The sequence below is a fragment of the Podarcis melisellensis genome, assembly GCF_964234715.1.
Source record: "Podarcis melisellensis genome assembly, chromosome: 7".
NCBI classification, from domain to species: domain Eukaryota; kingdom Metazoa; phylum Chordata; class Lepidosauria; order Squamata; family Lacertidae; genus Podarcis; species Podarcis melisellensis.
Window position 1 is genome coordinate 76736100 of NC_138539.1, and position 12500 is coordinate 76748599.

Below are 12500 nucleotides of genomic sequence, written 5' to 3' on the forward strand. Positions count from 1 at the left end.
GCATTACTCAGGGAATGTTGATAAGCGGCACTCTGGGAAATGGCCGAAGGTTTTCTGCCATTAATCCCTGCCCTGGGGTTTCCATCTAAGCAACTGTTGCTGTAAACAAGACTCCTTTTCCTACTCATCTTGCTCAAGACAGAGTCTCTCACTCAGCTCCTAACTACAGGCACAAGGCAAAGCCAGACACGTTGCAAGATGCTCAGTTCACGATCCATTTGAGCACTGAAGCTGAAAGAATAACCACCCATGAAAGGTCAGGGTTTTTTCTTTGGGTTTTGGGTTTAAATCGGTTTGTGAGCCTGCTCGCAAAAATGCTTTGAACTTTTGCCTCCAGGTTATAATTTTGGGCGACTGAGCATTCAACGAATATCAGTGTTAAGTAGAAGAAGAAGAAGAAGAAGAAGAAGAAGAAGAAGAAGAAGAAGAAGAAGAAGAAGAAGAAGAGTTTGGATTTGATATCCCGTTTTATCACTACCCGAAGGAGTCTCAAAGAAGCTAACATTCTCCTTTCCCTTCCTCCCCCACAACAAACACTCTGTGAGGTGAGTGGGGCTGAGAGACTTCAAAGAAGTGTGACTGGCCCAAGGTCACCCAGCAGCTGCATATGGAGGAGCGGGGAAGCGAACCCGGTTCACCAGATTACGAGTCCACCGCTCTTAACCACTACACCACACTGGCTCTCCAGTTACTTGTGAAGTTAAGTTCACCTTCCACATCTGAGGCGAGGAATTAGGGGCCTGGTTGATACGAACACTGCAAGAAACACAAATCTGTGAACATTTGGGAATGGCACCCACTATTAATCTGGTTGTTGCCAATGTGCAGGACTGGCCCACCCATGTGGCAGACTGAGGCAAGCGCCTCAGGCGGCAGAATCCAAGGGCCGTCTCTGCAGGAGGAGACGCAGCTACAGAGGCTTCCAGGTTCTGGCAAGACCTTGGCGAGAATCCTGTGAAATATCACGAAGTCCTCACACAGCCTTACTGAGGCAGTAGTACAATATTAAGTTGTGCTGAGCTGAGGTAAGGCGTGTGAACTCGTTTGAGTAACTATAGTGGCAAGGCTAGGGTGGGTGGCACGCAAACAGGGTGGTACCTTCTCGTTTCGCCTCAGGCGGCAAAAACAGGATGGGCCGCCCTCACCGATGTGGGAAGGTCCGTGTGTGATTCCCACTTGCACATGCAAATGGATTCCATTGATAATATCCAAGCTTGGTGCAGAGAAATCACCGTCTCCTCCAATCAGCAAGGTGCAAATTGCCATCTTTCCCAATGACACCACAGGGTGCCATCACTTTTCTTGCAACACCTGGTCATGGCACAAAACCATCTTATAGTCATAACTCGGGATAAATATGCTTCAGGATAAGTATTTTCGGGTTGCGCTCTGCGGCGACTTGGAAGTAACAGAGCGCGTTACTTCCGGGTCTCACTGCTCGCGCAGGCGGTCAAAATGATGTCACGCGCATGCGCGGAAGCGGCGAAACGCGCACATGCAGACGCGTCATGTTCTGTTCAGAATGCGAACTGGGCTCCAGAACGGATCCCGTTCGCACCCCGAAGGACCACTGTATTGCAATCAAGCAGGAAGAACAATGCCACGATAGTTACTCAAACCAAGTTCACACGCCTTACCTCAGCTCAGCACAACTTAATATGCGCAGAACCCTAGAATTGTAGAGTTGGAAGGGACCCTGAGGGTCATCTAGGCCAACCCCCTGCAACACAGGTCTCTGTTTGAAAACCTCCAATGAAGGAGAGTCCACCACCTTCTAAGACAGTCTGATCCATGTCAAACAGCTCCCACCATCAGAGAGCCCTTCCTGATGCTCGTTCAGAATCACCTCTCCTGCAACTTGACTCCATCTGTTCAGGTCTCCGGAGCAGGAGAAAACAAGCTTGCTCTATCTTCCATGTGACAGCCCTTAAGATATTTGAAGATGGCTATCCTATCCTCCTCTCAGGTTCCTGCCTGCTGATTGGTTGCTTATTTATCAACCACACCTGTATCCCATTTCTCTTCCATAAAGCTCAAAGCAGGACTGGGTTGCCCCCTACTGCCAACGATCACCTTGAAGGTTAGGTTGGGACAGACAAATTGGTCCCAGATCCCCTTGTGGACTTGATGGCTGAACTGAGATTCAAACCTAAGCTTCCCTGATCCACCTCCAATATACTCATTCCAGTTATCACAGGGGTTGCTAAAAACAGCACCAGGAATTCACATTAAATTACAGCTGCACTGTTGGTAGGTTAGATAGAATGTTTCCTTAACACACCATGGAATATTGCCATAACTAAGACAAGGAATAGATGCGGAGAAATTGGAGGGGGCAGGTTTGAAGCCAGGGTATTATTTCTCTGCACTGGAGGAAAGCTAGGCACCATTCCAATACATCTGCGCTGGCTTCCCAACGTTTATGAATCACATCTAATTGTAGCCTCCATCAAAGCCGCTTCCGATTTTTACTCAAGTAGTACATCTTAAGGTTTTATTTAAGATCCTTCTGGCAGGTGACCTTCATCACGGCACGAGCTCCTTTCAATCAATGCCTTCTTGCCAGAATTAGTTGCAAAACCTTTCAGAACCAAAGAACAACTTATGTCTTAGAACAAACACTAACAGATATGGACACAGGCAGACATCTACTTTTAGTTGCCACTGAAACCCAGCTTTTCTCTCCCAAGTCTGCAGGAAGGCAGGGACACATCTATGTACAGTGGTACCTCTGGTTACGAACTTAATTAGTTCCGGAGGTCCGTTCTTAAGCGGAAACCGCTCGTAACATGAGGCGCGCTTTCGCTAATGGCGCTGCCCGCTGCCGCCGTGCGACTTCCGCTTGTGTCCCAGGACAAAGTTCACAACCGGGAGCATCTACTTCTGGATTAGAGGAGCTTGTAACCCAAAGCGTTCACAAGGAGGACGGTACGTAACATGAGGTTCCACTGTACACGCATGCTGCATGCATGTGAATGCACACATGCCAAAATACAGCCTAAACGGACACCATAAAACCAAATTCAACTGAACATTTCCTCCGCCACAAACGACAGAGAAACCTTCCCGCCTCAAAGTGGAGATTGCCATTCGCAAATAATGGAAAGACAGACAACGCTTTCTGGGGCAAACAAATCGAGCAATGCTACACCGAGATCATAAAAGCCATTCTGATTCAGAGCCAAGCTTGCTGTTTGCGTGTTACATCCAGAGTAGGGGTGAGAACACGACAGACAGGAAGTTGCTATGTAATGAGGTAAGAGAAAGTAGCTTCAAGTGCCAAGGGGAAGCATTTGAACTTCGAAAATGGCCTAATTTGCAGCTCAGAGGCACAGGAGAGCAATGGGAACAATGATTTTGTTCCTGGAAAAAGGGAAACTACATTTTTCTCCATACAGTAAACCTTATGATTAAGGCTGCTGAAAACAACTGACTTTGGAGTTTAAGAACACAGAGCGAGATTTTCACCTATGTTGGGGCCAGCTCTGCTATTAGGCAGGGTGAGGCAGCTGCCACATGCCTTGCCTTGCGCCTCCAAAACTAGACTGCTTTCCAAGGTACGGTGGGGGTGAGGATGTTTTTCTGTCACCAACAATGAAGTAATATTCAACTGTCAGTCCAGTTGACTTCTGCACATGGAATGAGGGATTTCTTGGCCTTCACCTCAGGCAAAAAGAAAATGCATTGGGTCAGCCCTGCACTGAAGATTCATACTCTATGCAGAAGATGAGCAGATATTTGCTACAAACTTAATGGCATGGCTTCAAACTGCCTCAAGCAATGGTAGGTTTTATGAGCTTGCTGAGAACGGTTTTCCTCCTTAAAATATCTCCAGGCCGCTTTTCGGGGTGAATGCCCACACAAAGAAGCTGACAAATACATAATGGATAAAACAAAACACAAGCGCTAAGAGCCTGAGTGCTTCTGACAACGAGCTGAAAATCCTGGTCAGGCAGGAATTGTGAAAAGCGCCAGGCCCTTCCTCGGCTGAGAGCCTTCGCTTCTTCCTGACACACTTGTTATCAGAGATCAGAACTGTGGAAGCAGATTCTGTACCTGGCTTCAAATCTCAGTTAAAAGGTAACCCTGGTTAAGGGTGGCAAAAGATATTGGGAGCCAGCGGAGGGAGCCAACGATTGCAGTTCCACAACTCCCAATCTTCTACTGCGTGATCAGTTTGTTCATTTTTAACTGTTGAAGGTTTTTAGGTTGCATATTTGTCATATTTTGCACCGTCTCAACTTTGCCCAGGCCGCCCTGTGTACTTTTGCAGAAATGTGGGATATAATTTCATAATAAATAAAAATAACGAGTCCCCTAGCTCCGGGAAATATAACTTAGGCCCAGGGAAAGCATTAGCTTGCCAAAGTGCACAGTCAGAAGAGGAGGTCCGCCAGAGGACAGTTGGCAAGGACTCCATCAAATCTGAAGTCATCCTTGCCCAAGCCAGTTTGAAACTGGCTTACATTAAACTATGATCCCAGAACTATCATTGACGTATACACTTTGCTGCATACTTACCTCTTTAACGTGAGTGTGAAAAGACACAGACATGTCCAAGAGAATCTTGCGTTGCTCTACACGCCGAACGAAATCTTGAATCCGGTCTTCCAACTGGTGTGCCGCCTGATAAATCTCTTCGGGGTCACACTCTCCTGTCTGCGCTAGCTGCTCAGCTGCTTCTAGCAACTTGTCTGCATTGGTGTATGTATTCTACAGAAAAACCAGGGCAAGGGTTATTGCAAAAAGGTGATTTCTTCAGGGATTTACCATATTTTTCTGTCTGTAAGACGCCCCCAATTTTGGGGGACTCTGATTTAAGAAAATGGTAGGAGAGGTATCTGTGTATAAGATGCCCCCAAATTTTTGACATTATTTTTTAGGGGGAAACCTAGTCTTATACACAGAAAAATATGGTAATCTCAACCATAATCTTACAACACATCTGTAGGAAGAGATTCCCCCAGGTTTACCAAAAAAAACAACAACCCACAAGCACCTGATCCACTGAAGTTTGTCATTTTCATAGCTAACTTTGTTCAGTTCCTCTAAATTTTTGTACCCAACGCACGGCACAGCCGTTCAACATTCAAAGGGCTCCTGGTTGCTGTTTCTATTTTTTATTCCACTCTGCTTGTTTTTATATTTTTTATTTATACTTTTTAATATTGATAGTGTTTTATTCGGCTGACATTTTTAGATTGCAACTGTAGGGATTGTAATCTATTACAGTCGTACCTTGATTTTCGAACAGCTTAGTTCTTGAATGTTTCAGCTCCCAAATGCCACAAACCCGGAAGCGACTTTTCCTGTTTGCAAACTATTTTTGGAAGCTGAATGTCCAATGGGGCTTCCGTGTCTTCCGACTGGCTGCAGGAGCTTCCTGCAGCCAATCAGAAGCCAGACTTTGGTTTCTGAACGTTTTGGAAGTTGAATGAATTTCCGGAACAGATGCAGTTCGACTTCCAAGGTATGACTGTATTATGAATTGTTAGTGTTTACAATGTTGTGAGCTGCCTTGGGAGGGTCAGCTCTGAAAGGTGGCCTAGCAATTTGGAAAACAAATCTCTGTGGAGAACACAAGACACAGACCAGGAGCACAGAACTTAGAACCCACTGACAAGAGCTATTTCCAAACTGACGGGATGCCAATGGCACATAATCCTAGATGAATAGTTCTTCCACACCGCCACCATGAACATCAAGAATGAAAGAAAGGAACTCCAAAACTGGCCGAATTCCTGGCTGAATTCCAGTGCTTTATATTTGAAACACAAACAGTTCTGATTAAACTCAATGGACCACAAAAGTAAATCTCTGTCTTAATAAAGATGATCAGCGGTTTACAGATCTGTTTTTTGCTAGGTTGCTTGTGATGTCGTTAGCAGTAGCTTCCTGTTCAGGGAACTACTTTTAACGGCTCCCAAACAAGCCAGGATTCGGAAGCCAATTTTAAAATCACGGACAGCTGCAACTTCTTGGTTTGAGGTGTAGTGGCTGGGGAGCCGCGATGTACCAGCAGCTCAAAAAGTTCGCGATGTGAACGACATGCTGGTTCAGACAATGAATCGGAGTATCGCTTAGATTTGGGGACTGCTGCTCTTTGCACGATATATCAGCCAAAATTCCAAACTATTCCATTTCGGTGAGTCCTACCTGTGCCACTTCTTCAAAGTCTTCATGGCGTTTCTGCAGCGCTCTGGCTCGATGCAACGATTTACCAACCCCTGTGTGTTTGCTAAGGAAAGCTTCTCCATGGTTTTCAATCCAATCCAGCACCTGCAAGAAAACATCAGCATGAAGGAATCCCAATTATATGCTTACAACGCGGCTCAAATGGCATCTACTGCTGCTGTAATGAACAGGGCAGATCAATTTAACCACAATCAAGTTCCAGATTTATCTAAATTCCTTCCCCCCAAAATATCCCAAAAGACCAGGACAGGCAACATTTTGTGTATATAGATCTATATCCAAATCCAAATAAAAGCCAAGTAAAAATCAAATTAAAGCCTAAAGGTAAAGGTACCCCTGCCCGTACGGGCCAGTCGTGACCGACTCTGGGGTTGCACGCCCATCTCGCTTAAGAGGCCGGGGGCCAGCGCTGTCCGAGGACACTTCCAGGTCACGTGGCCAGCGTGACGAAGCTGCTCTGGTGAGCCTGCACCAGCGCAGCACACGGAAACGCCGTTTACCTTCCCGCTATAAAGCGGTACCTATTTATCTACTTGCACTTAGGGGTGCTTTCAAACTGCTAGGTGGGCAGGAGCTGGGACCGAACGATGGGAGCTCACCCCGCCGTGGGGATTCGAACTGCCAACCATGCGATTGGCAAGTTTTAGGTGCTGAGGTTTTACCCACAGCGCCACCCGCGTCCCCAAATTAAAGCCTAGTGATTATTAAAACTCCCAGAGTGGCTGGAGCCGCCCAGAGTGGCTGGGGAGGCCCAGCCAGATGGGAGGGGTATAAATAAATTATTATTATTATTATTATTATTATTATTATTATTATTATTATTATTATTATCCCAATTCAGATTAATCCTGGCCTCGGGCCTCTGCACATACAAAAAACCCTGCTGCATAGAGGCTACATTAAAAACGATCCGCCAAGTGGTTGTCTACACAAGTTCACCACACAGATTTGTGGCAATTCTCTGGCTAAAGTCTGCAGTGACGTCAAAAAATAATAATCTCAAAACTCTACAGTGAGTCAACTGGCCATGCAAGAAGCTGCTGCAGACATGGACTCGGTATAATGCGGCAGCTGTATCGTGCGCACTGGACCTCAGACTGTCAAGTCTCCAAAGGGAGAGATGCTCCTTGGTGGGTTTGAGAACCAAGCAAGCAAAATATTTCCTATGGGGTTAGGTGCCGCTTGAGCTGCTGAATCCAGTGTTCTGGGCTGTCATTCCTATAGTCCCCAGGCGGCACAGCCATAGTCTAAAACATCTGGAGGGCATGAGGTTGGCAATGGCTGATTTTTCCTAAGCTGCTTTGGGATGATCTATGATCCTGAAAGGTAATATAAAAGGAACTTAATCAATCAATCAATCAATCAATCAAATGTACTTTCCATAACTGAAAATCCCCCAGACATGCCAGGATTCTCAATTACATAGAATCATAGAGCTGTAGAGTTGGAAGGGACCCAAGGGACATCTAGTCCAACCCCCTGCCATGCAGGAATCTCAGCTAAAGAATCCATGGCAGATGGCCATCCAACCTCTGCTTGAAAATCTCCAAGGAAGGAGAGACCACAAACTCCCGGGGAAGACTGTTCCGCTGCCAAACAGCTCTTACTGTCAGAAAGTTCTTCCTGACATTTAGTCGGAATCCCCTTGCTTGTAACTTGAAGCCATGGGTTCAAGTCCAGAGCAGGAGAAAACAAGCTGTGCCCTCTTTCATGTGATGGCCCTTGAGATATCTGAAGATGGCTATCTTCTCTCAGCCTCCTCTTTTCCAGGCTAAACATACCCAGCTCCTTCAATCGATCCTCGTAAGGCTTGGTTTCCAGACCCTTGATCATCTTGGTTGCCCTCCTCTGCACACGTTCCAGTTTGTCAACATCCTTCTTAAATTGTGGTGCCCAGAATTGGACAGAGCATTCCAGGTGTGGCCTGACCATGGCACATAGATGCTGCACAGAGTGAGAGCTGGATCTTCGTGAAGCAGCAAGAAGGCAACGGCCCCATCGAGTACTAACTGCATAACTGCTAATTCATATAAAATGTCCATATTATTCCTAAGAGATCTCATAAGCTTGTTGTTGTGGCCACCTACACTACATTCTACTGATATGATGCACTAATTGCCCTTCGAAACGTACACACACTTTGTATACAGTGATGGCAAGGTGTAACAGGCCTTGCCAACAAATATCTCATGTGAACTAAATGTGCACGCTACAACATTCCCCAGAATCCTTTGCACACTCCAAGGTCTATATGCAAGGCCTGCTTGGCAGACAAGTTCATACAAAGCATTCCCTGTAGGCGTCACATTTGAAAACCAGTGAAATTAAGTAGAACTGTATCTTATCCTGAGATGTTGCTTTGCATATCTAACCATCAAATGTCGGGCTTTAATTGTCTCATCGGGCAAGAACTCTGCTTTCAATACACATCGGGCCCCAAAGTTTTTACTAATCAGAATCTACTCAGCAGCTAAACATTTGGGTTCTGAAGGAAACAGACACATCACAATGCTATTGCAATTAAGACGGTAACAAAAGCAAGATGTTCCCCTACTCCACAAATTCTCTACAGATGCATCATACTGGCAGGCTCCAGTGCAACTGAAGAGCTCTTCCTTAAAAGCAAAGTTTAATTCAAGCCCGTCCAAGTAATATTTTCAGGAATTGCATGTAACGTTAAGAGCCAACTTCCACCCTGGAGTCTGCAAACACAGCGAAGCCTCATTCATCAGACATTCCGCTTCTGCTTATATTAGTCAGAGATATTATACAGCCTTCGGGCAAACATTCATTCTACAGATTCTTCCCTGGTTGACTATAGCAAAAGCCTTGAGCATTAGCCAGAAGTTCAACCATTGTTCAAATTAGAGGAAAAAAGAGAGCACTGCAGGTCTGCGAAGGAGGAAGAATGAAGAACAAAGGAAGCAGTTCTGCGCAAAGGAAGAAAGGATGTCTTCAAACACTGCACTATAATTTTGAATTGAGTGTGTGGTTTTCTATGACGATTCAAAAAGACTAGTGCAAATGTAAATAAAGTACCTGGTCTCTTTACCGTGGTTACGAGGTCAGGAGTGTATGGAACAGCCATGCAGAAATTCTCCTCGTGCAGAAATTCCCACTGGCATTTTAAATCATTGTTAAGGCTGCTGTTGGCGTTCTGACTAACCCTGGTTCTTTCTTAACCAGAATTTCCTAACTAATCAACACTGTTAAGATATTAGCAGCAGGTCTCCCTGGTCTGCCCCAAAATCCTTCCACCTAAGAATTCCCCATTGCTTCAAAAGAAACAGAGGTAGTTTTTATGAGTGTGTATATATCCTTAGGACGCGGGTGGCGCTATGGGTAAAACCACAGCGCCTAGGACTTGCCGATCGCATGGTCGGCGTTTCGAATCCCCGCGGCGGGGTGCGCTCCCGTCGTTCGGTCCCAGCGCCTGCCAACCTAGCAGTTCGAAAGCACCTCCGGGTGCAAGTAGATAAATAGGGACCGCTTACCAGCGGGAAGGTAAATGGCGTTCCGTGTGCTGCATTGGCTCGCCAGATGCAGCTTGTCACGCTGGCCACATGACCCGGAAGTGTCTGCGGACAGAGCTGGCTCCCGGCCTATAGAGTGAGATGAGCGCACAACCCTAGAGTCTGGCAAGACTGGCCCGTACGGGCAGGGGTACCTTTACCTTTAAATATCCTTGCTATGAGCATTTTCAGCAGCTTCCTGAATAGCTATTGGAACTTATATTTAGTTTTCTAAGCCACATTCGCTCTCCAACAACATGGAGCCAGATGACATCATTTGCTTAGGGACCAGGCAACAGAAAAACCCATTGCAAAATAAAGCCTGTTCATCACGTACAATTTAAGCTTCAACTATTTTGTATACTGTTTCATGATTTTTTTACTTTACAGGTCCCTGGCTGTAGGATGAAAAGATACGGTGCTTGAAAGCTAGATCTGGAAGAACTTATCATTTCTGCTAAATCCTACATGCTGAGAAGATGCAACCTATTTGCAGTTGGTGAGAATGTAAGGCAAACTTGATTAAAATTTGGTGAGCTATCAGGCCAGATAAAAATTGCTCAAGTGGTGTGTGTGTATGTGTATTTAAGGAGGATATGAAACTCTCACACCTAGGGAATTCATGTAGGGTAGACATGGGAGCAGAAAGTGGCAAAACATTACAACAGATGACGCTTTTGCCCAAACAGTGAAATCACTCTGGGTCTCTGCATTCCTCGGGAGGTCAATTTTTGATGGATTCAAAGCCACCCTAATTCATCTGATAGTCACTGATGCAGATGACAGGCAACCGCTGCTTTCAACAAACTGGTATGTGCAGATCAAACGATATGACAGCAGTGCCACTTTCAAAATTACACCTGTCAATTTGGTGACAAAATAAAACCGTTTCCTTTCCTCCTCTCCCCACCCCCCTTTTAATCCACCAGTAGGAAATGCAGGTGAGAATGTGGGAGAAGGGAATAGATACAGCATGGGCTCCTGATGTAAACGAAAGCCAGTGAGGCTTGGGGAAGGAACAAGGAAAGAAGGCATTTCAGGTTAGTGGGTCACCTTAGTCATTTTTATAATTGTCAGAGGCTGCATGGCGCCAACAAATGATCTTGGGGAATAGGTCCCTACAGGGATCTTTTGAAGCTGCCTGACAAGCATGATAGGGACTTCCCCTCCATACTCCACCGAGAGCCCTAGACATGCCTCACTTACTTTGAAGAGGCTGGAAGGTCCTGGGAGATTGGCTGGTAAGGACGACGCAGTGACAGGTTCTCAAAGTCCTGCTTCTTCCTCTGTCAGTCCAGCTCTGGTGGCTGACGCTCAAGTCTTTTACTTAACAGTCAAACATGTCCTGTCCATGCCATCTTCCTATTTATTCCACTAACTTGCGTTGAGAGGTAGAGAGTTTCTACTGCCACCACATCACCAAAAGCGAACAGAGGTGTGTTTCTGCGTGTGATCTCCCCCTTCACCCAAATGCAAGATACCTGGTGTTAAGTTGTGGGCGAACATATCAGACGACACAGCGATTCTTCCAAAGCAGCTCTTTATTTGTAAGCTGGAACAGAACTGAACTGAGGAGCTCAGTCAGCCTGCTTATATAGAGCTCCACTAGAATGCAACAGTAACCATTTTCTGTAACTAGCCAATCACTGAACGTCACTTTCGATCCTTCATTTGCATACAAACTATCCAATCACTGAACGTCACTTTCGATCCTTCATTTGCATAACTATCTGCACTATCCCCCTGCTGGCCCAGGGTGAGAACTTCAGTACATAACACCTGGCTAGGCTTTTCTTTCGTCACCTGGCTGGGAATCAACTGTCTCCTCACTGAAAGTTTAAGCTCAGTCCTTTAATATGCACCCTCCTTTTGGAAGTATCCCGGTTTCCTTCAACCGAGCGTGCTTGGAATTTTCCACACAAAATTTAGTTACTTGCTCTGAGAAAGGTTTGGGGAGAGGAGGAACGCGAGGCCTTCTGTGGAAGCCAAGGTGTACACTTGTTCTTTGTTTTTACAATTTCCATTAAATATAAACCAAATCTGCCTTCATCATACATGCCTTGCCGCTGAATCTGCACACAACTTGGAAAGTATAGTATTCATGTGCATGTTCTGCAATATGAAAGTACGATGAGGATGCACAAGATTCTCAGATTGTAGGCCTCGAAACACTCAGCCAGAATCGGCCGCCATTTTATTTTCTGCACTAATGGCTTACTGTATAGAGAGTGCCAAATATCCCCAACCATCAACAGTGTGCAGTAATATTCTCTCTTCTCAACTGGAAATTTAATATTTGTTCTCGGCCTTGGTTTCCAATTTTAGCTTAGTTTTCAATAAACCGTCAGTAATCATTTTAGGTAAAAGGTAAAGGACCCCTGGGCAATTAAGTCCAGTCAAAGGTGACTATGGGGTTGTGGCGCTTATCTCGCTTTCAGGCCAAGGGAGCCAGCATTTGTCCACAGACAGTTTTCTGGGTCATGTGTCCAGCATGACTAAACCACTTCTGCTGCAACGAGACACCGTGATGGAAACCAGAGCTCACGGAAACACCGTTTACCTTCCTGCTGCAGCGGTACCTATTTATCTACTTGCACTGGTGTGCTTTCGAACTGCTAGGTTGGCAGGAGCTGAGACAGAGCAACGGAAGCTCACCCCGTCACGGGGATTTGAACCACCGGCCTTCTGATCGGCAAGGCCAAGAGGCTCAGTGGTTTAGACCACAGCGCCACCCACGCCCCCAATAATCATTTTAATTGCATCTAGCGCCCTTGGCTAACTGAAAGGGGATCC

The 12500-nt window shown here is 45.8% G+C and overlaps 1 protein-coding gene across 7 annotated transcripts in view; it reads right to left on the reverse strand.

Moving 5' to 3' along the window:
• Positions 1-12500, reverse strand: part of TRIO (trio Rho guanine nucleotide exchange factor) — a 255311-nt gene that overhangs the window by 135631 nt on the left and 107180 nt on the right. For all 7 annotated transcript variants that reach the window (XM_081919102.1, XM_081919103.1, XM_081919104.1 and 4 more), the window contains exons 10-11: positions 6157-6279; positions 4522-4713 (exon numbers count right to left, since the gene is read on the reverse strand). In XM_081919102.1, coding sequence (XP_081775228.1) covers positions 4522-4713; positions 6157-6279 — 315 coding nt within the window. The remainder of the gene's footprint in view (positions 1-4521; positions 4714-6156; positions 6280-12500) is intronic.